The sequence below is a fragment of the Mus pahari genome, chromosome X (genome assembly GCF_900095145.1).
Source record: "Mus pahari chromosome X, PAHARI_EIJ_v1.1, whole genome shotgun sequence".
NCBI lineage: Eukaryota > Metazoa > Chordata > Mammalia > Rodentia > Muridae > Mus > Mus pahari.
In genome coordinates this window covers 93,364,873-93,392,078 of record NC_034613.1, presented here as the reverse complement: position 1 = coordinate 93,392,078, position 27,206 = coordinate 93,364,873, and the positions used below count along the sequence as shown (strand labels likewise).

General features: G+C 35.2%; 1 protein-coding gene across 3 annotated transcripts in view; it reads left to right on the top strand.

Moving 5' to 3' along the window:
- The first annotated feature begins 13,398 nt into the window (after positions 1–13,398).
- LOC110313895 (charged multivesicular body protein 1b-2) overlaps positions 13,399–27,206 on the top strand; it is a 40,082-nt gene continuing 26,274 nt past the window's right edge. For all 3 annotated transcript variants that reach the window (XR_003843049.1, XM_029534502.1, XM_021188342.2), the window contains exons 1-2: positions 13,399–13,557; positions 22,437–22,534. Coding sequence is in view for 2 of the 3 variants with exons in the window: in XM_029534502.1 (XP_029390362.1) it covers positions 13,542–13,557; positions 22,437–22,534 (114 nt within the window). In the remaining variant the exon portion in view is untranslated. The remainder of the gene's footprint in view (positions 13,558–22,436; positions 22,535–27,206) is intronic.

Sequence of the window (27,206 nt, the reverse complement as noted above, 5' to 3'; positions counted from 1 at the left end):
TTTATTTTTCATACACAAGTGTTTGAATACCACACATAAAGGCATACATGATTAAAAACAAACCAGAAAAAATGTATTTCCTAAATGAAGATCGAACTCATTTTTTTAAATCAGAAAAATGAATAAACGTAACAAAATTGAGACCTAATCTCTATAAAAGAATTAAAATTCAGTGGTCTATAATTTCTATGAAAGCCTTTCATAGCATATATTTTCATTATTTTCTAATACTTTGTTTCCACATTCTTTTACATTTTCTTAAGGAAAAAATTATGCTATCTATATATACATCAATTCCCTTGTTTTGGCATATAATATTAAGTATTATTACTTAATATCTTTCTTTTAATAAAATAGATGATTTGATGATATAACATGTATTATGTCATAGCAAAGGTCACACAGAGTTCATTCCTGAAACAACTATAAATTACATATAAAATATAAACATAATTTCTGTTTTTCAAATAGCAAGCAGATACTCTAAATATATGTTAAATTGAAATTTCAAAACTTTACCTTTTGAATATATTCTTCTGTGTTAAACCCTGTATAGTTTTGACTCATTTTTATTTCTAGTACATAAATTGTGAATCACAAGTTACAAATTCTTTTTTTTTTGAGATAAGTAATAATTCATTTTTATTGGAAATTCACATTCAACTTGTTTCCCAGTTTCATGTTGTAATTCTTAAGACAAACTTAACCTAATGTTGGAAATCAAAAGCTGTTACATGTAGCAGGAAAAAAATAACTTAACTACTAAAATAAGTGCCATAAAAAGAACATGGTATTTGGAGATAGATGAAGTGAGTGGACAATAGAAGAGGTGGAGGAAAAGGGGAGGACAAGAAGAAATGATAGAGATGGCTAAAGAGAGACAGCTATAGAGACATAGACAGAGAAGGATTTTCATTAAAGCACACACGCACAGCTTAGAATTTTAATTTTGGTGAGTTTTGACAGGTTTCATGACAAACAGTTCGAGTCTCCCAGCCAGTACTTTGCTATACTGTCTCTCTTTAATGGGAGCCCACGTTTTACCTTGGGAGTAAATAGACTTTAAAAGAGTTGTAGAAACAAATCATTGATTAATGAGTTTTCTTTTTTTTTTCAATTTTTTATTAGATATTTACTTCAGTTACATTTCAAATGCTATCCCAAAAGTTCCCTATACCCTCCCCCTGCCCCATTCCCCTACCCACCCACTCCCACTTCTTGTGTTCTCTCCTATTATTTGATCTAAGCACAAGTTGTTGATATAAAAAAAGACCATTCAAATGTTGGCTAAGGGATAATTAGATATATAAAAAAATTCTTCTTTAACTTACGTACATTCATGTAAAATCACATATGTTCAAACATATTCTTGAGGAATACAAATGTCCAGAAAAGAGTACTCTATGAGACGTTTTGATAAATGAGTTTTTCCTTGAGAAAATGACTATTACATAGACTTCAGTGAATGACAATGGCTTATTTAGTTAATACATTTCAACTTTACCAATGTTTAAGTTTTTTCTTCATGATTTATAATAGACAAAAACCACACAAATTTATTACTTTATAATGCATTCTTAATTTTAAAATATTTTTCACAAGAAGACAATATTGTTTTGACTAGATATCCAAATGAGACATTTATGCATCTTAAATGGATAGCAAAACAACTCAGGACAATTTACATTACATAATAGGTCCTATTGCCTCCCCAATATTACTTACCTCTACCACCCCCATCCAGTGTCCCTAGATGAATGTGGTTCTGAAATCCTCCTATTCAAACCACTATACATAGAATCTCCTTCCTTTCTCTATAATTATAGGCATCTTGCTTGTCCCAAACAAGGCAGTCTTTGGACGTTCTATGCCTTTATCACACAAATGTGCAGAGAAGCAGAGCTTCCCTGAAACTAAGTTATTATATACAACACATCATTGTTCTCCATATCACATAAAAATGAACAATCTGCAACATTCCCAGGAACTTCTTCATTCCAAGAACTTAAGAAAAAAACTACTGTTCTTACTAAAAACAATTTTCTAGTTCTAATTTAGGTTAAATCCTATCCTAAATTAATTTTATGTGATAATTTTTTAATAGTTAACATGATTTACAAGAACCATTACTATTAATCTTTAAGATGATTGTCTCAAATATAAAAATATTACAGAAATCAAGAGTTACCTGAAATATATTCTGAGTTATTTGATTAAACATAGGCGTTCATTGACTATTTTGACACAGTAGGAATACATAAAGTGATTTTATACAAGGAAAGCTCCCACAAATGAAACTGAACCTGGAAGTCAGGTATAGGCAGCAAGGTGAACTCCTGAGTGTAATATGGATCTGTGCATTCTCTAATGGATATGAGCTCATTTCCTTATGACTGAAAACTTCAAAAGATTTCCCTACCTCTGTCCAAGAAATTATATATTTAAAGTCCTTGCTTTATTTCTATAGGTAAAACTGTTTCATACAGTTAAAATAATAATACAAAATAGAACTTGTTTCCTGTAACACCAATATGATACAGTGAGGAATTTTGGGCTATTCATAACATAAAAGCTCTTGTACGCTGTCATAATAAAGCAAACTAATCAGAAAGGCACTCTAGTAGAAACATAATAACTGGGAAATTATAGGTTCATTAGTTAACTACCATGTTATTTTCTCATTCTTAGTCATATTGGTGTCATGAAATTACTATTTTGCTAGCCTCAAATTTATAAATTTTTATTATTATTAGACAAGATACTTGAAATTCATGAGAGTATTTTATATTTTTATATTGTTAATTTTGTTGAAGGCAGATTTAAGCCTAGCTCATGACAGTTATCAAAAATCTGTGATATATTTTAAACATATAAAGAATCTGCTATCTGGGCTAATGAGATGGTTCCATATGTAAAGAAACATTCCCCTATGTCCTGTGAGCTAAATTCTGTCACCAAGAAGACAGAGGATTGATGCCTTGAGAGTAGTTCTTTTTGACATTCACCAGTACACCTTTCACATGTATGGTATAATTGCACCCACACAAACACAAACACATACATACACACACATGTACATGCACACACAAAATTAAATGTAAATTAAATTTAAAAAATAACTTGCTATCTATCTCAAATTAGTATTCCTCAGGTGGATGCATTCACTTCAGTAGAATGACTTATGGGGACCTTATTAGCCACTGAAAATAAACTGAATTTAAACATGTAAGCCATTTATCTCTTGTTGAGCATTTATACACCTTTTTCCAGTTATGAAAATGAAATGAAATATGAAGACAGCTCTCTGAATGAAAGACATAGCTCTAATTTATAATAGCTCTAATTAAAGCATGTTAATGTCTCAATGAAAACCTAGTAAGTTTTGGCAATAGATAAGGAATTATGTTGGTTTGACTCTTCAAAGCTACATGAGAAAGAAAATGACTACACCCTTTAGAAGCCTATAATCTAGCTGACAAGATAAGGCACACACATAAGGGAAAATAAAATATATACAAGAACTAATGTTGCTTTTTATAAGGTATCACATTGATTACCAATTCTGGATATTTTATTTCAAATTTCTAAACAGCACACTGTCAGAAGTTTTTAAAGATGTCAATATGTAACAGAAAATATGTAGAAAATGGATGGATTTAGAATGTATAATTTTAAGTGAGGTGAACCAATCTCAGAAAGAAAAACGATTAAAGAAAGCATGCATTCTCCTTCATATACAGGACCTAAGCCATACTACCATACTAGATACATATGTACTTATGTTAACAATCATAAGTGTGGGTATAGTATACTACGTAGAGAGGAGACCAAGAAATGCTATTTAATATTAAGTGGAGAGGGAAGACAGAAAATAAGCAAAAGACACATGGATAATAAAAAATGTAAAGCTAATTAGTTTCCTAGTTATAAATCTGTTATGATTTTTTTCTTTTGTGGTAAATACTGGCATAAAAAGTAAGTAATAACTAAAGTCCAAATCCCTAAGCAAAATTCCATATCTACAGATATCATATACATAGAATATAGAAATATTTTGAAATTCAGAGATATATAGAGTTTGGGTCTGGACAATGTTTGAGTGGTTACCTTAAATGAGCTCCATGACATTTTTGTTTGTGTGTTTATTACAATAAAGTGAATTTAAATGAAACAAATTCCATTCTTTGTATAATATAACAATGTTGCCTAAATCCTCATCCTGATTACACAGCATTCTATAAATTCCCACAAACACTAATTTGGATATAAAGTATGGAAAATTCATTCAGCTTGAGTTGTTTTTTTTTTCTAGTTGGCTTTGAAAAAGTATCTAAAAGTTATATTTGTATGAAAAGGGGGTGGTGGTGGTGGTGGTAGTGGTGGTGATGATGATGATGATGATGGTGGTGGTGGTAGGGGGCAATTTAGACTCATAAAGAGAAAGGAATAATAGTCAGATGGTTAGTTTTTCTCAACTTGAAACAAACTAGATGCACTTGGAAAGAAGGAACCTCAGTTGAGGAATGGCCTCCATTTGTTTCGCCTGTGGGTAAGTCTGTGTGGATATTTTTCTGAACAGCCCAGGTCATTGTGGGCTGACTGGACCCACAGAAGATGGTTCTGGGTAGTTTAAGGAAGCAAGCTGAGCAAGATATGGAGAGCAAGCCACTAAAACTATTTTTTTTTTTGTGGTGTCTGCTTTAGTTCCTGCCCAGACTTCCTTCAGTGCTAAACTGTGACCTGGAAGTATAAGATGAAATAAACCTTTTCCTACCCAAGGAAGTGTTTTATCACAGCAACAGAAACAAAACTAGGACAAATAGTGCAGATACTTCACTGGTCTAAAAGAGAGAGAAAAAAACAGGAATAAAATAATAAAGAAAATGCTTTCTAAATACACTCACAAATTTTGCTCCTATTCTCCAAAAATTGAGTCCTCATTTATTAGAGCAACTCTCAGAGATTTCTTAAGATGATACTTTTTATACTGTTCATAAGTATATCTTTATCTGAAGATTAAAATTTTAAAAATTAAAGGATTAACTCATATCAGCACGACATATGTTCTTTTGTAAGTTAAATAACCTTTCATTTCTTTGTAATTTATAAATTTATGTCTTGGTAAACTTTATTTATTTATTTATTTATTTATTTATTTATTTTTGGTTTTTTGAGACAGGGTTTCTCTGTATAGCCCTGGCTGTCCTGGAGCTTACTTTGTAGACCAGGCTGGCCTTGAACTCAGAAATCTGCCTGCCTCTGCCTCCCGAGTGCTGGCTTGGTAAACTTTATATCTTACCTCCAGTTAATGAAACTTCAGTGAGATAGACTTGAAGTACTGGATAATTTCATGTACTTTCACTGAGAAGTCTGAAAATGGGATAAAATACATGGCCATTATTGTCTCCCTGCCTCCTTTCCCCAGCCCTTTCTCCCTTCCTCTCCCACCTCCCTGTCCTTCATTCTCTCCCCTTCTCCATTCTCTAGCCCTCGCTCAGGTGCTGGGGATGGAATCCAGACGTTTATGAATTCTAGGCTACACAAGCATTATACCACTAAGTCATCTGTAAGACCTAAGGTTTTTATTTTCCACAGAATATGAATCATTGCCTAATTCTTATTAAGTTTTAATCTAGGACTTGCCTTAGAAATTCAGTTAAATTTTGTTACCATATAAATGACTTTTATTTTAGTACTATGGCAATGATCTATAACTTTAATGTCTTTCCCTGAAAAACTAACTTTCAGTAAATCGATAACCTCCCAACAATGATCACATTTTGAAATGAAAGCCAGACTTTCCATAAAAGTAATGAGAATATAACTAATTCCTGAATCTTAATTTCCAGACAAGAAAATATTTTCTGTATTAAATAGTATTTGTTTTACTTTCCTTAGAATAGTTATTTTACCCTGTGCCCTGATATTCTAGTATACTCATAGAAGTCTTATAGCTATATAGTGACACACATGCCACAATGGGTAACTGCACTGCTGCTTATGGTTGAAAAAATGGAAAGCAACTTAGATGGTCATAAAGGTTGAATGAATAAGTATAAATTCATTATTTTAGGGTAAATTATATAAAATGTTGATAAATTATATAGGTAGATTTAAAAATAATGCTGAAAATGGATACGACAACTAGATACCTAAGTAAAATATCCACATGTTTTAAATCACAAAGTATATATTGTTTTAGAATGAATACTTATATATAGAAAATAATATATAACACTTTATAAAATTAGTTATTACAGGATGGAGATTAGAATATTTGTGAGTACAGTAAGCAAAACTGTAACTGTATAATGGTGCTTCATTTTACTTTCAAAGTAAAGAACTTTAGTTTCTTGGAAAGAATAAAAATGCCTTATAAATAATTCTTTATATTTTTCAAATTTTAAAAATTTGCATGGCTGATCAAAAACAAGAAAATCATGAATTTTGCAAATGGATGGGACTAGAAAATATCAACCTGAATGAGATAACCTAGTCCCAAAAGGACATGTATTATATGTGCTCACTGAGTAGTGTATTAGTCACAAAGTACAGGATAGCCATGCTATAATCAACAAACCCAAAGAAGCCAAGTAATAAGGAGGGCCCTAGGAAGGATGGGTGACTCTTTGTCAAGGGGAAACAAAATAGACATCTGAGGTTGACAGAAGGAGGAACTGGCTGGAAGAGGGGATGGGGAGGTGGGGTGGAGATCATATATAAAGGGGAGCAGGGGAGAGAGAAGGGAGATCAGCAGTGGGGGGCAGTCTCTAGGATGTGTCAGAGACTTGGGATAGGGAGAAGCCCCACTCTGTCTATAGGGGCAACTCCGAGACACCTAGCAGTGGAGGATATGGATATTGAAGTGGCCACTCCCTACAGCCAGGAAGGACTTCTAGTGGAGGGATAAGGACAGCAGACTACCCAAAAAAAACTGCAAACCAAAAAGTGATCTGACTACAAGATGTGTAGGGACAAAGTTAGAGCAGAGACTGAGGAAATGGCCCACCAATGACTGCCCCAAATTGAGACTTATCCTATGAGCAAGAACCAATCCCTGACTTTAGAAAACAGAAAGGGTTACAGAGACTAACACCCAAATATTATATGGAGCTCAGGGAGTCTTATGGAAAAGTTTCATAAATCTAAAAGAAAATCACATAATAGAGAAATAATATGCTATAAAATGGACTATATGTACTTCTTTGTGGAGACTGTATGCATATAAATTCAAATATGATCCACACAGTGTTACTAATTTTATTTACTTTAATTCAATAAATGTATACATGTTTTTGCACATATATTATTAATAGTCTATTCTTTCTGATTAAAGACTTTAGAGTACTTTTTAAATAGGCCTTCTCTGGGCCTCTTTAGACATTAATTCTTTTTGAAATATGCTTAACAGAAATGTCTAATTTTTCTAAGGAACCATGTATTTATGTCATATGCTTTTACTTTTCTCTTAGTGTATCATTCCTAATGATGGGTAACTGTTGATTTGAAGCTACAGAGATTATGACTTCTCAAATTTTCTAATTTAGGAATTATAATACTATCACATCTAATCCTAGAAATAAAACCATCAAAAATTTCTATACTGTAGCTGACAAAATCAGAATCAATGTAAGTTACATAAACTGTTGAGGATTATTAACTCTGTAGCAAGTGAAGTTTATCTCTGAATGAATGATCCCAAATGCCCTGTTTTCTTCAACAGCCTTCAAAGTGAACAGAAGTTAGAATAACTTCAAAACCCTTTTTGTAGGTAGGGGAGATGGCTCGATGGATAATATGCTTGCTCTGCAAACCTGGGAACTAGAGTCTGGATCCACAGAATGCAAATACAAGCTAGACAGACATGGTAGCCACCGGTAATCCTAGCACACAGGAAGCAAAAGCAGAAGCTCTGTGAGGAAAGCTCCCTAGGTAAACTAACAGGCATTAGTGAGCAATGGTGTTTTAGGATTAAATTCTACCTCAAAAAATAGAGTTTTAAAAGCTAGACATGGTGATAGTGCTTTGTTCTTACTGTAATATGTGTGAGTGGAAGCAGGATGACACCAGTTCCTTTTGCTTTTACTGTTGTCAATCTTGATGGCTTAATATATAGGCAATGTTATACAATTTTAAAGTTTGATTAAGCGACTCTATAACTGGGAGTAATTTTGTTCCTGAAACAATATTTTATGATGTCTAGAGACATATTTTAGTTATCATAACTTGTAGAGAAGGGTGAAGATTGAGGCCAGAAATGATAGGAAGCATCAATCTACCATAAGATAGCCTCATCTCCAAAAGAAGTATCCAGCCTCAAATGCCTATAGCAACATCTGAGAAACCTTTACCCAGAGATAAAATGTATGGATCTATAAGAATCACACAGCACTCCTCTTGTCTCTGCTTCCTGAGTGCTAAGTTTCCTAAATGTAGTAAAATACAGAGGAATCAAATATTTATAGACTTTTAGGTGTTGCTCTAATCAATTTACCAGATGAAATAATAAGTGCCATGTGAATGACTTTGATAGAATTCTGACTGGAGAATTAGTCTAGGGTAAAGAGTTGTTTAGTCATGACAAAGTAGTAAAGAAATTAATTAACTATAGGTAAATGTACAGCTTCAGTGGCTTCTAAAATAGAATACAAGAATTCATGACAGGTTTTTAAAAAGAGCTATCTTTTCCTTACTTTGTCTTCATCCACACTTCTCAAAAATATCTTTTACTTCTCCACTTAACAATTTTCTTCAAACAGTGCCTGCATGATAAAATAATAAAGAAAAGAGCTTATTTAATAGTGGGTTTCTCTGCACATTTATGCCCATATTGAAGAAATTCTCAATCATGCAATTTCCAAAATTAATGTGGGATCATTCTAAAGTTTAAAGTATCTCTAATAACAGCAAATGCTTTATTCTTCCTTATCATATCATCTTTTAAGAATCAATCAGATCTTTTAGTGGTAAAGTGTAATTTTAATTTGATTACTCAAGTATTCAAAAGGTTTTCTGACAGGGAAATTTTTAAGTCTTGATTGCTCTGTGAGAATCAGAGGTTACCAAAAATATTCTTCTGATAATACATATAATAATACACATATATAACCATCAAATATCACCCTTTATTATTTAAATAAGAAAGAAATCTTAACACAAAGAATAAATATCTACATATTATTAATGAGCCAATGTTTATTTTTTTCTTTATAGTCATGTGAATTTTATAATCAACTTTTCATCTTGTCTCCTAGAAACATTTCTCATTTTCTAAATATAAACTGAAGGAGTTTTAGGTCACCTATGTCAACCAATCAGACCTATTCCTTTTGTTTGTATTAGTTTTGTTAATTTTATTTCTTTCAGGAGAATATTTTTTTCCATCATCATAATATGTACTTCTGGCTGTCCTAGGCCTTCGTATTTAGACCAGGATGACCTCAATAGCAGCACTTCTCTTGGCTCTAACTGCTGAGTGCTAAGTTTCCAGGCCTGGGACACCACACCTGAACATATTGCTTCTGTTTAAACTATTTTTCATCTGGTCCTCTATTTGCCTTAGCAAATAGAGCTTTATCTCTTCAGTAGCTCTAATCTCTTTCATCAGTTACTTGAATAGTTCTTTGCTAGTACAATTTGCAAATGAAGTCTGAATTGGCAGAACAAAAAGTTTTTTTTCTATTATGAACTAGAAAGCTTCTCACTTTATACTTCTCCAGCATTTCTAGAACAGAACTTATTTTGCCATAGAGAAACTGCAAAGATTGCACACAAGTTAAAACAATTTTTTTCTCCTGAACTCGTGTACAGCTAACCTGTTGTACATATTCAAAAGAAGTGCATTAGAAACCTAGGAGACCAGGTTGTAACAAGGCTATTTGTTCAAAACTTGCTTATGCAAATCATCTTTTAAAAGCTTTGGTTGTTATTCTTATTATTTTTGTCATTATTTTCTTATTGGTAAAGATGTCGACAATACCTGCCCAGATTACTACAGAATATGAACTACTATATGAAGTAATTATGAGATCCTTTATAAATTGTTCAATTTCATCTAAACTAAGGGATTAATTCAATAATGTATTATTATATACTTGAATATCCAATTATACTATGTAAATAGGTCCATCTGTGAATTTATTCTATCATAATTTATAGAAGTTCAGATTATCCACTTGATGTTATAACAACAACAGAAAAATCTGAGAAAAATTATAAAAAGATAAACTATTCCCATTCCTGGTGCATTCCTATTCTTTCCTGCAATGGAGCTTAGTTGCAATAAACCATCACATTTTCTAGTCACTTCAGTAAATTTTCCTAAAAAGTCACAAAATCATGGTCACAAGGCAGTCAAAACAAATATTAATATTTTGTGTCTAGGATCCAAAGATTATTTTATAAATATTTTCACTTAAAATACTTATTCATGTAACTGACTCAATTATAAAAGTGACCATGATTAATTTAGAAAACAACTCAACTTCCACTGGAATTATTATAATTTCCCATATTAGCTTTGTTTATGCCAAGTTTGAACACATGTAATACCTACTGAATGAGCTTAAGACATAAATTAATTCATTCTTTATATCTCCATTATTCCAGCAAAAAGTCATAGAAATTAGTGCCTCCTTTCAAGTACAAGCAGATGAAATTAAGCATATTTATTTATCTACATGTGACTCATGATGCTGTATTTCATAGTTAGCTTGGCTCCCAAACAAGCTATAGTTAACCATAAAAAAGGGAACCATCCTACTTGATGAGACAGGGTAGTATGTTTTGCTACACCCAGTAGCAATGCAGAAGCATAAGTAAAAACAACAAACAAAGATCATTTAAAAAAAGTAAATATACATACAATAAAAATGAGTAAGCACATTTTTGTAGGTTTATAAAGTTATTACTTACAGACACCAATGAGCATTTTGAAAGGTATCCTCTATCAAAATATATGTTCAATGAACAATCATGAGATTATATCAATATAGAAACAACCTCAAAAACTATCATCAGGAAGATGAATAAAAATAAGTGTATATCTATAAAGTAAAATACTTTAGTGCAGCAAAATAAATCCATCACCACTACATATTATAACACAATTGAAGAACTTTATGATGAGCTACAAAATAAGACAGGAGCACAAAGCAGTATGATTTAATTTATATAAGAAATTTCAAAAGCAGGCTACCCTAAGTAATATATTGACTGGGAGTGCAGGCTACCCTAAGTAATATATTGACTGGGAGTGCAAGGGATAAAAATCCCTATAGCAAGGGATTTTTAAGGGTGGGACTGGGAGGAGAGGACAGAAGCGGGGCTCCCCCATGATCAGGATATAAAGTGAATAAAAAATAAATTATTGGAGAAAAATTAAAAAATAAAAAACAGGGAAATTATACATGAACTCAAACAAGAGAATGCTTCTGAAAAGAGGATTGTAGTTAGAAAACTGTACTAAGTGCATAGTGGTGAACTTATAGAAAATACTGTTTTGTTCCTTGATTAGGTGACATGTCACAAATTAATTATGTTATACGTCATATATAGAAAGTTGTGATGCATGTATTTTATAAATACCATTCAATATGTCTTAACCAGTTAATACATTTCAAGCTACAGTCTATTTTCTATATTGTTCTAATAAGCTTTATGAGCTTAAAAACATTTATTTCAATAGTAGCTGTTCTACCTAAACACATATAAACTTTAAGCAGTTTAATTTCTGTGGCTAAGTTTATTTTCTTTTTAACACTCACTTTAAAATCAGATATTCAAGAAAATATGAAGGTAACTTTGGGATTTAAAACATCAAAGACCTCATAAACGTAAAATACCTTCTAGGTGTTTAGTACAGACTGTAACAGGTTTTTTTGTTTGTTTGTTCATTTGTTTTTACTTAAGACAGACAGCAACAGCAAACACTCTCTATAAACAATGATTATAAAGAAGATGCTTCTTGAAAAATTCTATCATTTGAAACAAAGTAATTTAGGGTTTATTTTTATACATTGCATACATAACAATAGCATTTTACAACTCTCATATGTTTAAGTTTTGGTAGATTGTTCTAGTATTAATGGTTTTACTGAAGGGACGATGTTAAAAATAGTAAGTGCTAAGGGAAAGTCTTTCCAGACATGTATCTTTACCTTTAACCCCCAAAGGTAGTTTTCCAGCAATGAAAGGCAACTGTTTAAGGCACACAGGGAACTGATGAAATTTCCACAGCTTTCAGTTTCCTAAGTCTTGTTCTCCAACTATAAAGTGAGATGCAAACCTAAAAATAACCTTTACACGGTTCTGCCTATTGAAATGATTTCTAGACTGTACTTCCCAGGACTTTGTATTGAGAAAGGGTTCTCTTTTTCTTTTAATGAAGCACGGGCAGTTAGAAAACAGTCTGAAGCTTTTGACCAACTATCATTAACACAAAATAATAAAATATTCACTTTTAAAGCCAGTTTTGTTAAAAAGGAAATAATCCTAAAGATAAAAGGTGTATGGCATTGAACACATATTTCCACAGGTTGAATTTAAGAATGAGGTAAATGACAAAGTTCTGAGATTTAGCAATTACAACAATTATACTAACTTTCAGAGTAATATGTAATTTCTATGACACTAAAATTGAAACGCCACAAATCTGCTTAAAATTCCCCCTTTTCCTAAGTCCAGAGAGTAGTTCTAATAAATCCACCTCTGGACATTTCCAAAAGTCAAAGGAACGTAAAAACGCCAAGCTCTTATCTACAGTAAACCCCCACTATCTGCTCCCACCCATTATAGAGATTTTTACATTAATTTTAGACCATACATCAGCTGTGCTTGAGAAAAATAAAATTAACCCAACTAACATGAGAAAAAATTTCGAAGCAACATTACCTCTCAAGTAGAGCCGGACTTTTCCTCCTTCCCCTTCACCCCTACAACTCTAAGGTTCAAGAATCTTTTAAAAACCTCAACATTACCCACCATACTAACCCCTCGAGCCGTTCTTTTACACTGTCAGAATTTTTTAAAGTACTTTAAAAGTCCTATACCTTTGTCTTCACTCTTTAAGACTTAAGCTCTGAGAGAAAGGGATGAGGGACGATCAGGACTGTGTGAAATCTGAGGTAAGAGGTGGGCGGAAGGCTAAGCGGCGTCCAGGTTGAGAAAAGAAAGAACTAGAAGTCTGGTGGGATGCCGGACCAGGTTTAGAGCAGTTATCCTGAGCGCACGTGAAGCATCTGAGGGGGGAGGGACCTAAGCTTCAGCTCTCGGACTCCACCGCCCCCAAGCGACCAGAGCCATCCTAACTGAAGCGACTCACTGCAGCCATGTTGGCGTCGTCCCAGTCCCGCCTCTCTGGCTCGTGGGACTCCACCCACCACGGGTTCCAAACCGAAACAGGAAGTGGGCTAGGATCCCTCGAAACCGGCGACAACCGCCACCCTCCTCGCGCCCGAGCGACCCGCAACTCGAGGGTTCCCGGCCCCTGTCTCGTGTGTTACCTGCCCCTCCCCCCTCCCGCCCGGTGAACTCGAGAGATCATGTCGAACATGGAGAGTATCCTTTCCATCCGTCAAGGTGCTACAAGGGCCTCGGGGGGGCTGGGGGAGGGCGAAGCCAGGGGCGCCGGGGACACGCCCAGGGGTTTGACCTTTTGGGCCCGCACGTGGGGCGAGGGCGCTGTGGCGCGGATGGGTAGGCTCTGGCGGCCTGGGGATGGCTTTTTTTTTTCTCCCTCCTCCTCTCTGCGGCCCCAGCCTCCGCCTCCGCCGCCATCCTCGAATGTGGGGAGGGTCAGAGGAGCCAGTGGACAGACGGAGATAATTGAGCCCGTACCGCCTCTTGTTGAGGATTTCTGTCACCTGCCTTATCAGTGAATTTTTGGCCTCTTTGAAATTGACAGGGAATGGTGCCAGAACCGAAGGGAGGCGACTGGAGTTTGCCTGTGGCTCCGGGCGGAGGTGTAGGTTCTCAAAGCTTACGTGGACAAACGGCTTTTGGCGAACTGCCCTTTAATGACTGCAGGTGATGAGGTTGAGCGATTGCTTCGAACCCTCTGAACGAACTAACTGTGCTCGCTTTCTGTTCCCGCTGCATGCTAATTTAACACTTGAGGAAATCCAGGTTATTCCTGAAGCCATGAAGTCCATCAGCCAAACCTGTCTGGCCACTTGGGCAATTAGTAGGGGCTAAGAATAAAGCTTCCTGGTGACGTCATGAACACAATTTGGCTTTTTTATTTTCACTACTAAAATTCCATCACAGCAGCTCCATGTTGCTGTAATTTTTACTCCTTCCAGGCTTTAGAGAAAAATAAAATTGTTTTTTCTTCCACTCCAAGATGGCAAAAAGATAAACCATGGGTAATGGTAACTCTTCTGTAGCTCATGTTAAGCTCTTTTGGCGCTATTTGTCTATAAGCCTGAAGTACAGGTCAATTTTTTTTTTGGATGGGTTCAGTTTTATGTCATCCAGAAAATCTTGCAGCACTAGCCAGGATATGCTCTACATTAAAATACTAGCCTGGAGAAAAAGTGCAGATCATGAAAAGAATAGATGACCAAGAGAGGTCCCATTTCTACTGCATGTAAAAAAAATAGTGACTGTAGTAGTTTTAATAGTAGCATAAAGTGACAAGTACTGAACTCTGAGTCAAAAAATCGGTTTTATTTCCCAAGTTCCTTGAAACAACAGTCTTCTGAATTAAGACATGGCCTTCATCCTCTGTCACCCACTTGACTCATTTGGGAAGCATATTGTCTCACCTTTCAACCCTAGAAAGGCATTTTTAAATTAAAAAGAAATGGTAGTGCCTACTGAATTATATTTTTGAACATACTCTGAAGTATGAGAGATTTGAATAGCTTTAAAATCATTAGCTCTTTTTTCCCCTAGAAATTTTGAAAGGATTAGAGGCTCTAAAAGCTTTTTATTGTTCTGAAAATATAGAAGCAGGCTTTGTCTAGCCTTCCTTGTATTCCCAGTAATAAAATATGTAGTTACTATTTTTTCTTTTTTTTGTTTTGTTTTTGTTTTTGTTTTTCAAGCAAGGTTTCTCTGTGCAGTTCTGGCTGTCCTGGAACTCTGTAGACCAGGCTGGCCTCGAACTCAGAAATCCACCTGCCTCTGCCTCTCAAGTGCTGGGATTAAAGGCGTGCATCACCACTGCCCAGCTGTTACTATTATTTCAATGAAAAATTTTAACATGTTCATCTCCTAACTCACAGAGTCCAATTAAGTGCACTCCTATTTACATGGCTGTGGGCTCATCCACTCAGGCATGGGCAACCTAGCAACCATTTGAAGAAAAGTAATTTTCCCCAACTCCAATAGCCTCAGTTACCAGTACCTCCTCAGCTAGATGGGGCCTCAGTAGTCCCACTCCTCTTCTATCAGTGCTTGGATTTTAATGGGCTTGAACTTGTCTAGGTGCTGTACAGGTAACCACAACTTCTGGGTGTTCTTGTGTATTTACTATAGCCAAGTCAGGTCCAGAAAACTATATTGTATAATACTTCTCAAAAAATGAATATAACTAACTTCTGTACCTAATAACAATGCCCTACTCTATTATGTAAAGTAGTAAGGTTTAACTTGATCCAAACTATATAATTATAACTCATCTTGGTTCATTTATGTGTAAACCAGACACACACACACACACACACACACACACACACACACACACACCACAATATAGAGGTAGGAAATAATATGGACTCAGACCTACCTTCCATAAGTAACCTGAAGTAAAATTTGAAGAACACCTTACCTTTTATAAAATGTAAAATTCTCATTGTACTGTTAGGAAGATTGGCTGTGATTAAATAATTTAGTTGCCTTTGATTAAGTATGTTACTCTCTTTGTATAATAGTAAAGCTCACTTTCAATTTTTAATTGAAGTTAGATTTAATTACTGTGATGTGTATCTATAGGTCTTAGTGTTAAGTTAATTACAGGAATGAAAAATTAGTAGATAAATAATTAAGGGCTACTCCCGTGGTCCATGCTGCTTTTCCTCTCTTAGTACCTCAGGTAGAAGTCATTTTACTATTGGAATTCAAGTGTGATTCATTAACAGGAGCTTTCTAGTTTTCCTAGTCTAAACTGATGTCCTTCCAAAGTCTAAGAATCGTAGGATTAGTGTTTCCTACCAGTTACTCCTGTTCCTTTCTGCATCGTTTTACCCTTTACTTAAGCATCTCTACCCTTGGAAGGATTTTTATGTGACTTTTTCCTTAGACTATGAATTCCTGGAGAATGGGGCCATTTATCTTCAAATGCTCATTTGTATACACAGCGCTGGTCCCATAGTAGACAAAAATTGAGCAAATGACTTTCTGTTAATAGTTAATTATTAATATAATTGAATTGGGGTCTTTCTTATAGACCAAATCATATTATGAATACATGAAATTAAACATACTACTTCTATCTTTTAGCAGCCTTTGATCTTGGGTCAGAGGTCACACATCTGTGAATCTAAATACCAATGCAAAGTAACTCAGAATTCAGATGAATGCTAATGTGTGGACTTAGTTTAAGATTCTATGCACAGTTTTGAATATTACTATGTGTTTTTCTGGCAACATTATCTGTAGCTATAATATTTTTAGGCATTCTGACTTGAGGGTGGTTACAGACCAATGAAGTAGATAATAAGTACTGGACATACTCAAGTTCAAAAAGGGAATAAAGGACTGGTATCACCTGGGGCTGTATTGCACAGACCGATAGCTAGCTCCTTAAAAATAGCTATTAGTCATGGCAGATCTTATGAATCACTTTAAATCCTAAAACTAAACAAGTCACATATCAGGATCAGACTTGCCAGCATTGAAACACTATGTTGTGTTTTTATCAAGGCACTGTCAACATAAACAACCATCCTTGCTTCAAAGGGGATGACATAGTTTAATCTGAAGCCAAATATGATTAACCATGGCTTAAGAACTTGGATTCAGATTACCCCAACCTGCTAATAGTTTGGTGGATTTTTTTTATATCAACAGAATAAAGTTATAAATCAAGGCTCTTTTGCAATATATCTTTGGAGACATCAGATAGGTGGGTACAGCACAGCAGAAAAATCTCAGCTAATGGCCTCATATCTATCTGAGAACACTCTTAGCTTTCTGGTTGGTGGAAGCTGCTCGTCTGTTAATACCTTTCAAAAGGTTTTATCTGTTAGTCACGGGATGTTAGGCCAGACAGAGGTGGGCAAGGAATAGCTGTTAAGGGGACTAAAGATAGTCTAAGACAAATTGTAATTAGTCCCTGGACCTGCAAAATTCCAAGCTCTCCAGAGTCATGGAAATTCTAATCAGTTAAGTCAGCCTTGCTGAAGTTCAGTGGAAGGTATAGCCTCTTTACCAGAATTAGTTCCTGGTATTTACAGTGTTTCACATTTGCCCATTTCATTGGTCACCTACCAGTGCATTCATAATTTGTGACTTGTAGACTCAACAGAGTGTTGTCTTTTACAAGAAGTATGGAATGTTATTTTGAGGTCATCTTTTCCATACCATATGACGACCAATTCTGAGATTCCCTGTAACAATTAGTATGACCTAAGGGAAAAGCTGCATTTGAGTACCTCCTTGTTTCTGTATTCCTTAGTCAGCACAGATTTATCCGGATGGCTATAGCAGTGGTTCTCAACCTGTGGGTCACATATCAGATATCCTGCATGTCAGTACAGTTCATAGCAGTAGTAAAATTATAGTTAGGAAGTAGTAACAAAAATAATGTTATGGTTGGGGGTCACCACAAGTGAACTATATTAAAGGGTCACATCATTGGGAAGGTTGAGAACCACTGTTTTCAAGTTAGTAAACTTTCTCTAAAGTTGTTTTTAGTTCAGATGATTTTGAACCTGATTCTTTTGCTCCTTAAAATATACACAGTAGTAATTAAAGTACTGGAAACTTTAAAAGCCAGAAAGTTGGAAGCATAACGGCACATCAAATACATAGACATTCTCTGGTACTGTTACCACTGTTTTATGCTAGGGCAGCTATTAATGGAGCACTTTCTTAAAAGATTTATATGTAATGTATTGTGTGTGTGTGTGTGTGTGTGTGTGTATTTGTGTCTGGATATGTTCACATGAGTGCAGGTCCTCACAGAGGCCAAAGGAATGTCAGATCCCTGGAACTGGAGTTAGAGATGGTTGAGTGTTAGCTGACAGATGTGCTGGGAACTGAACTCTGATCCTCTGCAGGAGAGGCAAATGCTAATAACCATTGAGCCATCTCTAAAGGGTGCCCAGCCCCTCTCCCTGAAACTCTTTTGTTTTCTTCCTCTTCTTACCTGTATGTTTTCAACCTCTACCCTTGTTTATCCAGAGAATTATATAATTTGGCTGGTGACATTTGTAATAGAATAGCTTCTGAATTACTGTATTTAGAAAATTTACTATCAGTTTAAATAATGTACTGCCACAATTTTTTCATAGTAAGTCGAATTCTATTTTAAACTAGGGCTTCTTTCTTTATACACAGTGGATTCTTTCAATCCTAGTGATTTTTGAAAGGCTATAAAACAAATGCAATGTAATAGCATATAATAGTTTTATATAATGCAAGACAAATTTACATTTTCATATAGATTTCTCAATTAAAATAGATGATGTAGTAAATGATAATTTAGTAAATACATTCTCTATGCCAAAAAACACTAACTTAATTTAAAAGTCTTTTTTAAGCCCTATAATGTTCTTTTAAAGTCCTTCCCTCTTAAGAAAGTTTACAAAAAAATAGAACATTCCTGAGATCCTCATTTTTTCCTTTAATTATATATAAATAACTTTTTTAAGATTTGAAACACAAATTCTTATATTTTCTGTCTTACCTTTAGTTTCTTTCAGAAAACCATGAAGAAAGCAAATATATTAACCACAAAGTTGTAGTCAGCTGACAGTTTTTTTGAAATTTATTTCAGTTATGGCCTAAAAAGTTTTCTTATGTCTTATTAATATGCTTGAAGATGTAGAGTCTCAAACTATTGGGGCAAGATTAGCTCGGTTCTCCATGCCTTTTTCTAAAAGTTTTTTTTTTTTTTTAAAATAGATTTAATAGTAAACTAATTTTATTACAAGTTTTATAATAGGATTTTATACTAACAAAGCATCTACCTATGAAAACAAATCAAAATTATGTCTTTATGATAAAGATTGCAATACATTTGAAAATCCAATATAAACAAAAAATAACATTGATTGCTCAAGAAAAACTTATCGGAACTCTAATAATAATTCACTGAAATTAGATTGTATTGTAAAAGTTTGTTTTTTAAAAATTTGATTAATGTACAAAATAATACATTTTATTATATATAGCACACACGCATTATATATATATATACATATATATATATATATTGTACATTGTATACCTTAAATATATGTATATATACATATATATTATATATATAAAATGTGTGTGTGTGTGTATGTATCATGTATTTTGCTTTCCCATTAGCCTTTCTTGTCTCCTTCCTCATCCTGCTGGCTACCTTTCCTCCCCTTCTGTTTTCATGTATTATTTTTATATGGTTAAAGCCAGATCACATATATACAATATTTTAAATTTTTTTCCTTCTTAGTTCCCTTTCTCCCCATAAATAGATTCTTTCTACCTTTCATGTAATAGGTATATGTGTATATTTGTGTATATATATTTCACACACATATATATCTAGAGATCACATAGGACAGAAAATGTCACATTCATCTTAATCTGGTTTGTTTCATTCAACAAACTATTAATTAGTTTTTCATTTTATTTTATGTGTATGCATGTTTATCCTGGATTATGTCCATACATCATATACTCAGTATAGTCAGAGGCCAGAAAGGGACATAGATCCCCAGGAACTAATGTTACAAATGATTTTGAACTGCCATGTGGATGCTGGGAATTGAACCCAGATTCCCTGGAAGAGCAGACAGTACTGTTAACTACCAAACCATCTCTCCAGCCCCTTAAACTTTTTAACTTTTTATTGGGCACATACACAGACAGACAGACAGACAGACAGATACACACACACACGCACATGCGCACACACACACACACACACACACACACACACACACACACTATAGGGATATGGAATGCTTTAAATATTAGGTCAGTTTGTGAATTTTTATGATGATCCCTCTTTCTTAATTCCTAATATTATACTAACTTCTGATATTGTTTTAGTTGATGCTAATAAACTCATGGCTTCTTTCTTTTTAGAATAGCACTTGAAAAAAATTTTTTGTGTCTTTTGACATCTCATCACTCTATGTCTTTGTATTTTAAAAGTCCTGCTTATAATTTATTTTATTATTTGTTACTCCATCGTGATATTTTAACATTATATTTTAATTTTCTTTTATGGTATGAAAGTTTTGCCTTGATTGTATGAGCATCTGTTTGCCATGTGGGTGCCTGGTGCCTGTGGAGGTCAGAAGTTATCAGATCCTCTGCAATAGGAGCTGCAGGTGGCTGTGAGGCACTCTGTGGGAGCTGGGAATCAAACCCAGGGTCCTCTGCAAGAACAGCCAGTGCTCTTACCCACTAAGCCATTACGCCACCCCTATGTTGATATTTTGAACATGTTTCTTTTTCTTTTTTTCTTTTGTTTTGATTTCTGATAATTCTTTTTTATTTTAACTCATTTTATTAGATATTTTCTTCATTTACATTTTAAATGCTATCCCGAAAGTCCCCTATACCCTCCCCCCACCCTGCTCCCCTGCCCACCTACTCCCACTTCTTGGCCCTGGCGTTCCCATGTACCAGGGCATATAAAGTTTGCAAGACCAAGGGGCATCTCTTCCCAATGATGGCTGACTAGGCCATCTTCTGCTATATATGCAGCTAGAGACACAAGCTCTGGGCGTACTGATTAGTTCATATTGTTGTTTCACCTATAGGGTTGCAGACCCCTTCAGTTCCTTGGGTAATTTCTCTAGGTCTTCCATTGGTGTCTCTGTGTTCTATTCTATAGATGACTGTGGGCATCCACTTCTGTATTTGCCAGGCATTGGCATAGCCTCACAGAGATAGCTATATCAGTGTCCTTTCAGCAAGATCATGCTGGCATATGCAATAGTGTCTGTGTTTGGTGGCTGATTATGGGATGGACCCCTGGGTGGGGCAGTCTCTGGATGGTCCATCCTTTCATCTTAGCTCCAAACTTTGTCTCTGCCACTTTTTTCATGGGTATTTTATTCCCTATTTTAGGGAGGAATGAAGTATCCATGTGTTGGTCTTCCTTATTCTTTATTTTCTTGTGTTTGGAGATTGTATCTCAGATATTCTAGGTTTCTGGGCTAATATCCACTTATCAGTGAGTGCATATCAAGTGAGTTCTTTTGTGATTGGGTTACCTGTTTCTTAACCTTTATTTCTTTTTCATTTATTATTTGTATGTGCACTACAGTTCCGATGTAGAGGTCAGAAGTCAGTGTTGGGAAGTCAATTCTCTCTTTGAACTAAGGTCTTTGTAGAGGCAAGGTCTTTCTTACTGTTTCTGTTGCACTGTGCATTCCAGAATAGCTGGGCCAAGAATGTCTGGGCATTTCTCTAGTCTTCTCCTTTCCACCTTTCAGGGAGAGTTCTGGGATTATAGAAACATGTAGCCTTTTTAGGTAGGCTCTGGAACTCATTCATTCATTTATTCATTCATTTATCTATCTATCTATTTATTTGTGTCAGATTGTCACAGCCTAATCATTTGGGAAGAAAGAACACCTGTAGGCAAGTCTGTGAGGCATTTTATTGATTGACTGATGGGAAGGGCCTAGCCCACTGTTTGCATTGCCACCCCTGGGCGGGTGGTCCTGTTATAAGAAAGCAAGCTGAAAAAGCCATGGGGAGCAAGCTAGTCAACAGTGTTCCTCCATGGCCTCTGGTTCATTTCTGCCTTGCTTTGGTTCCCCTCAATAAGAGCTATTGGTAGTTTCTGGGAGCCTTCCAGTAATGTTTCACTTAGTCACGAACTCTCTTACTTGCTTCAGTTATTCAGTTGTTCCTTCCTGATTGATGAATTTGACACTTGAAAATCTATACTGCTCATTTATAACAAATGAGATTGATCTTAACAACAGTACTAATGATATGTTATTCACAAGACATCTCTTCAGAAAGTAAATAATATTGGCATAACTTATTACTGATGACATTGAACTTGACTAAAACCTAGTTCCTTCAGAATAGTTTTTTTTTTCTTTTGTAATTAATATTGTATCTTCTACTAACGTGCTTTTTGGGTGAAAGGAAGTTTAAAGAAATAATTTGTTCTCTTTCTTCAGAAATTTTGTGATTAGTTGCCTTAATTATAACAGTATCTGATCACTTTTAATTATTTTAACATCAATTTGGCAGGTCTTTATGTTGAACAGATGACTTTCTGACAAGATAGCCTTAACCTATATTTTCAGAACACTTATTTAACTTGAAATTTGCTGCAAAAGAACTTAATAGGAATGCCAAGAAGTGTGATAAAGAAGAAAAAGCTGAAAAAGCCAAGATAAAAAAGGTAGACCATTTTTAATATTTTTACTTTTCTAGTTCACAAAAGAAATAGTGTCTCTTTAGGTAAATCATTAGCCTATGTAGTTGATAATGCCTTCCTTACTATGCTTAAACTTTATTGCTATTTATATATGTAAACATAGCTTACAAAATTGTCTACTTTTGAGTTACTACAAATACAATCTGTCCTTACCTAACTTCATTCTTCCTGAGAAGTCCTTTTCTGCTGATTCTAACACTCATGCATTCTAAGGTTTTATATCTAAACATTGCAGATAACTGATGTATTTTGTGCTTTGGTTATTTACTAGCACAAGTCACAGGGCACAAAAGTAGTTTTTCTCAGGGATATAATAAAAAGTTTCAATGCAGACTCTGCAAAGAAAACCACTGCATGGGGCCAGTCTATAAGATTTAGGTTCACACTTCTAAGAGTAATTTTTCAGTGGAGTTACATTGGAACAAGCTTAAGTTCTCCAACAAATCATAACCTATGTGAAACATTGCCTAATACAGAAGCTCTAGATATAGAGTTTGAAGGTTTTGTTGGTAATCAGGTATGTTTGGACTTTTTACCTAGAACATGCTAGAATTCCAGCTCTCTGGAATGAAATTAGTTATTTGACACAAAAATACTTCTGTTTGCACAAACAAATTCAGCCATTGTGAAACATTTTTATCTATATATTCATTGTACATAATGATGGGCTTCGCAGACATTTTCAGACAGGCATATCATGTATTGTGACAATATTCATGCCACACCCTTCCCTTTATTCCCCTTCCAACCCGTGTTCATTACCTCACACAGTCTCACTTCTGCTTTCATGCCCTATAGGAATATTTGTATTTGTGTGTCTATATAAGAGCTAGGATCTACAAATGACAGAAAATAGGCTTACACTGAGTCTGACTTATTTCTTGTACTCTTATGTTCCTCACTTGTATCCATTTCTCATCAAACAAAATCTCATTCTCTGGTGGCTATCAAAACTCCATTCATTGGGTGTGCACATGTTTGTAAATGACAATTTTCTTTTCTCAGCTGTTGGTGGATACCTAACCTGGTTCAATAACTTGGTGATTGTGAATACTGCTACAGTAAATATGGCTATGCAAGTTACTGTGTTCCCTGTTGATTTAGAGTCCTTTGACTGTATCCCTAGGGATGTCATGGCTAGGTTCTATGAATAATCTATTTTTAGTTTTGTGAGAGGCCTCCATGTTCATTTCCATAGTGATTCAACTAATTTACATTCCTGCTAGCAGTATATAAAGGTTGCATTTTCTCCACATCCTCATTAGCATTTAATATTGTTTAGTTAATGATAGCAATTCTGAGCCACAAAGGTGGAATCTTCATTTTGTTTTAATTTTCATTCCCATAGTGGCTAAAGATGTTAAACATTTTTCTTAATTATCTGCTCCTTTTAAAAATTTATCCTTTTAAAAAATAGTAAATGAAAATTTATCTTTTGAAACCTGTTTGGTGATTTTATTATGCCATTTACTGCTTAGATTGTAAGCCATTTTTAGCAGTTTTGGATGTTATCCCAAAATCTAGGTTACTAAGGCCGATGCCAGAGTTAGAAGTAAAACTTTTGGAGGATAACATCTTTAAGCATGCCATGGTTAATTAGGTTGTGTACATGTGGATTTCTGTGGTTTTCTCTTGTATGTTCTTTTTATTTTTGGAGAATTCCATAAATACATCTGATGTGTTTCCGTTAAATTCACTCCCACCCCTTCCTCATCTGTCCCTCCCCCACCCCCTTCCACTATTCCTTCCCAATTTCTTGTGCTTTCACTTTAAACCCACCAAGTTTGCTTGGTGAGACCAATATGTGCATAGGTGTAGGGCTGCTACTGGCACTTGGGTAAGCCTCTTGGGCCATATCCCTGAAGAAAACTGGCTCTTCTTTTACCAGCAGCCATCAATTGTGTTTAGCTTCTCAACTAGTGGTGAGACATTGTGATTTGCTCCCCCATTCTGGCTGGGCTTTTTTCTTTTTTTCTGGCTTGATTTTGTCCAGGTCCTGTACACATGGTTAGTAGCTACTGAGAGTTTGTGTGGGCCCATCATATCCTCTAGACAATTCTGTTTAGTGGTATTCATATACTACCTTGGGTTCTTACTCTTTCTGCTCATTCTTTCACAATGATCCTTGAGCCTTGAAGTTGGGGTGAGTGATACATATGTGTCATTTAGAGCTGAGCACTCCATGGTCTTTTATTCTATTCACGTTAACTAATTGTAGTCTTTGTATTAATCACTATCTTCCGAAAAAGGAAGCTTCTCTGATGAAAGTCAAGAGCTGAACTGATCTGTGGTTATAAAGGAAAGTATTTAAGAATAAGTTTAATGCTGTGTCCATTTAGCAAAATGATAGTAGTAGGTTTGCCCAGGTATGGACTCTTGGCCCTATTAAAGAAAGGTACCTGGCATGAGTTCCATCTTGTAGAACAATTTTAAATCTAATGAAAAAAAGTTATTGGCTTCTCCCATGCACTTGTGGGCATCATTCTACCAGGCCACTCAGTACTGTTGCTTGAAGGGCTCATAATAGCTGGGTAAAACTATTAATTACTTCATTCCCTCCATAGCATGCATAGCACCTTCCTACTATGAAAGCTGGCCAGTAGGGATTAAGCTTCAAGCCCAAACCTAGCATAATTCGCCCATGTTCCGTGACTTGAGTGTGTGCTATCTTATATCTTACATTCAAGATCTAGAAGGGATAATCAAAAGCAGTGACAATAGCTTGGAATTTGGTGGTGGTGGTGGGGGGTGAATGCACCCATCAGATTCTACTGACAAACAAATCGAAAAGAGATAACTGATATCTGACATTGAATTTTTTGTGTTTTTAGCCTATGGTGTTTGAGAAAGGCACTGTCCTTCCCTCCTTGCCCCCATTATAGGGTTCCAGAGTTAAACTTTTTTAATATATGTATATATTTTAGGATGCTTCTGTAGTAGTAAGTTTCCATATGTGTTTTTCTAAGTGTCTTAGGGTTTCGATTGCTGCAGTGAAACACAATGACCAAAAATCAACTTTGGAGGAAAATGTTTATTTGGCTTACATTTCCTTATTTTAGTCCTTCTCCAAAGAGAGCTAGGACAGAATCTCAGGAAAGGGCAGGAACCTGGAGGCTGGAGCCAAAGCAGAGGCCATGGAGGGGTGTTGCTCACTGCCTTATCTTTAAGGCTTGCTCAGCCTGCTTTCTTGTAGAACCAAGGACTATCAGCCCAACAGCAGAACCACCAGCACAGTGGGTTGGGCCCTCCTCCATTAAGCTCTACAACAGCCCTATATCATATTTTCTCAATCAAGGTTTCTTCCTCTCAGATGGTTACAGTTTGTGTCAAGTTGGCATCAATTTTAGCCGACACAGCAAACGTCTTTTGTATTCCTTGCCTCCTAACTCCCTCCTGTACTTGCACTCCTATCTTCATCCTACTCCATCCTTCTTGTTCCATTGTTCCCTATATCCTTCATACCTCTTACATTTTATCAATGTTCCCTTGGAAACCTCCTCCCATGGCCTTCGCCTCCAAGTTTCTTCACTTCTCTGTGTCCACTAGTTGAAAGAAATGCATCTAAAGTTTCAAAGTTATCATCCAGATATGAGACAGAACTGGTTAGGTGGCTTTTGTCCTTCTGGGTGTGGGCTCCCTTAGTCTGGATGATTATTTCGAGCTCTGTAATTGTATAATTTTATTTTTCTTTACACATGAATAGTATCACATATTTTCATTGTGTATTTGTTAGTTGATGGCTGTTTTCATTTCCTGGCCATTGTAAATAGAACAACAATGAGCATGGATGAGCAAGGATCTCAGTATTAGGATATGGATCCTTCGGAAGTATGCCCAAGAGTGGAATAGCTGAATCATATGACATATGTATTGCTAGCCTTTTAAAGAACCTCCAAACTGATTTCTGTAGTGGCTATACTAGTTTGCACTGTTACCAATAGTTAAAAGCATCATTTGTTATGTGGTTTTTGTCCTTGTGTTGTTATTGGAATGTTTGTTTGTTTGTTTGTTTGTTTTTTATTTTACTGGGGTAAGATGGAATCTCAAAGTAGTTTTAATTTGCATTTCCCTGATAGCTCAGGCTACTGAACATTTAAAAAGAAGTTTCTTAGCCATTATTGTTTCTTTGGGATGGGGGGTGTTTATGGTTCTATTCTCCATTTCGTTTATTTTATTTTATTTGTATTGAAGTTAATTTTATGTAATAGATTTTGATCATGGTTTTCCTTCTACCAATTCCTCCTAGATTTTTCCCATTCATCCATTTCCATGCCTTCGTTTTCATAATCTTTAGAAAACAGACAAATTAAACAAACATGATAATTAAAAAGAGTAGCACAAGGAACATATACACACATACAACCAATTAAAAAACAGATACTATAGTGTACAAGTAAGGAAAATGCCAAAAAAATGCAATATGAGCCCAAAAAAATCTGCAAAAATAACATTTTGTTTTCTGTTGACCATCTACTGCTAGGGCATAGAACCTACCCTTAAGTGTGGTTTATATACACAGTGTGACTCCATTGGAGCAATTTTTCCTTTGCAAGCTGTTGTCAATTGAAGATACCTTCTTAGTTAGGGATAGGAGATCATGTCTACTTCAACCTTTCAGTGCTGGGACCCCATCTGG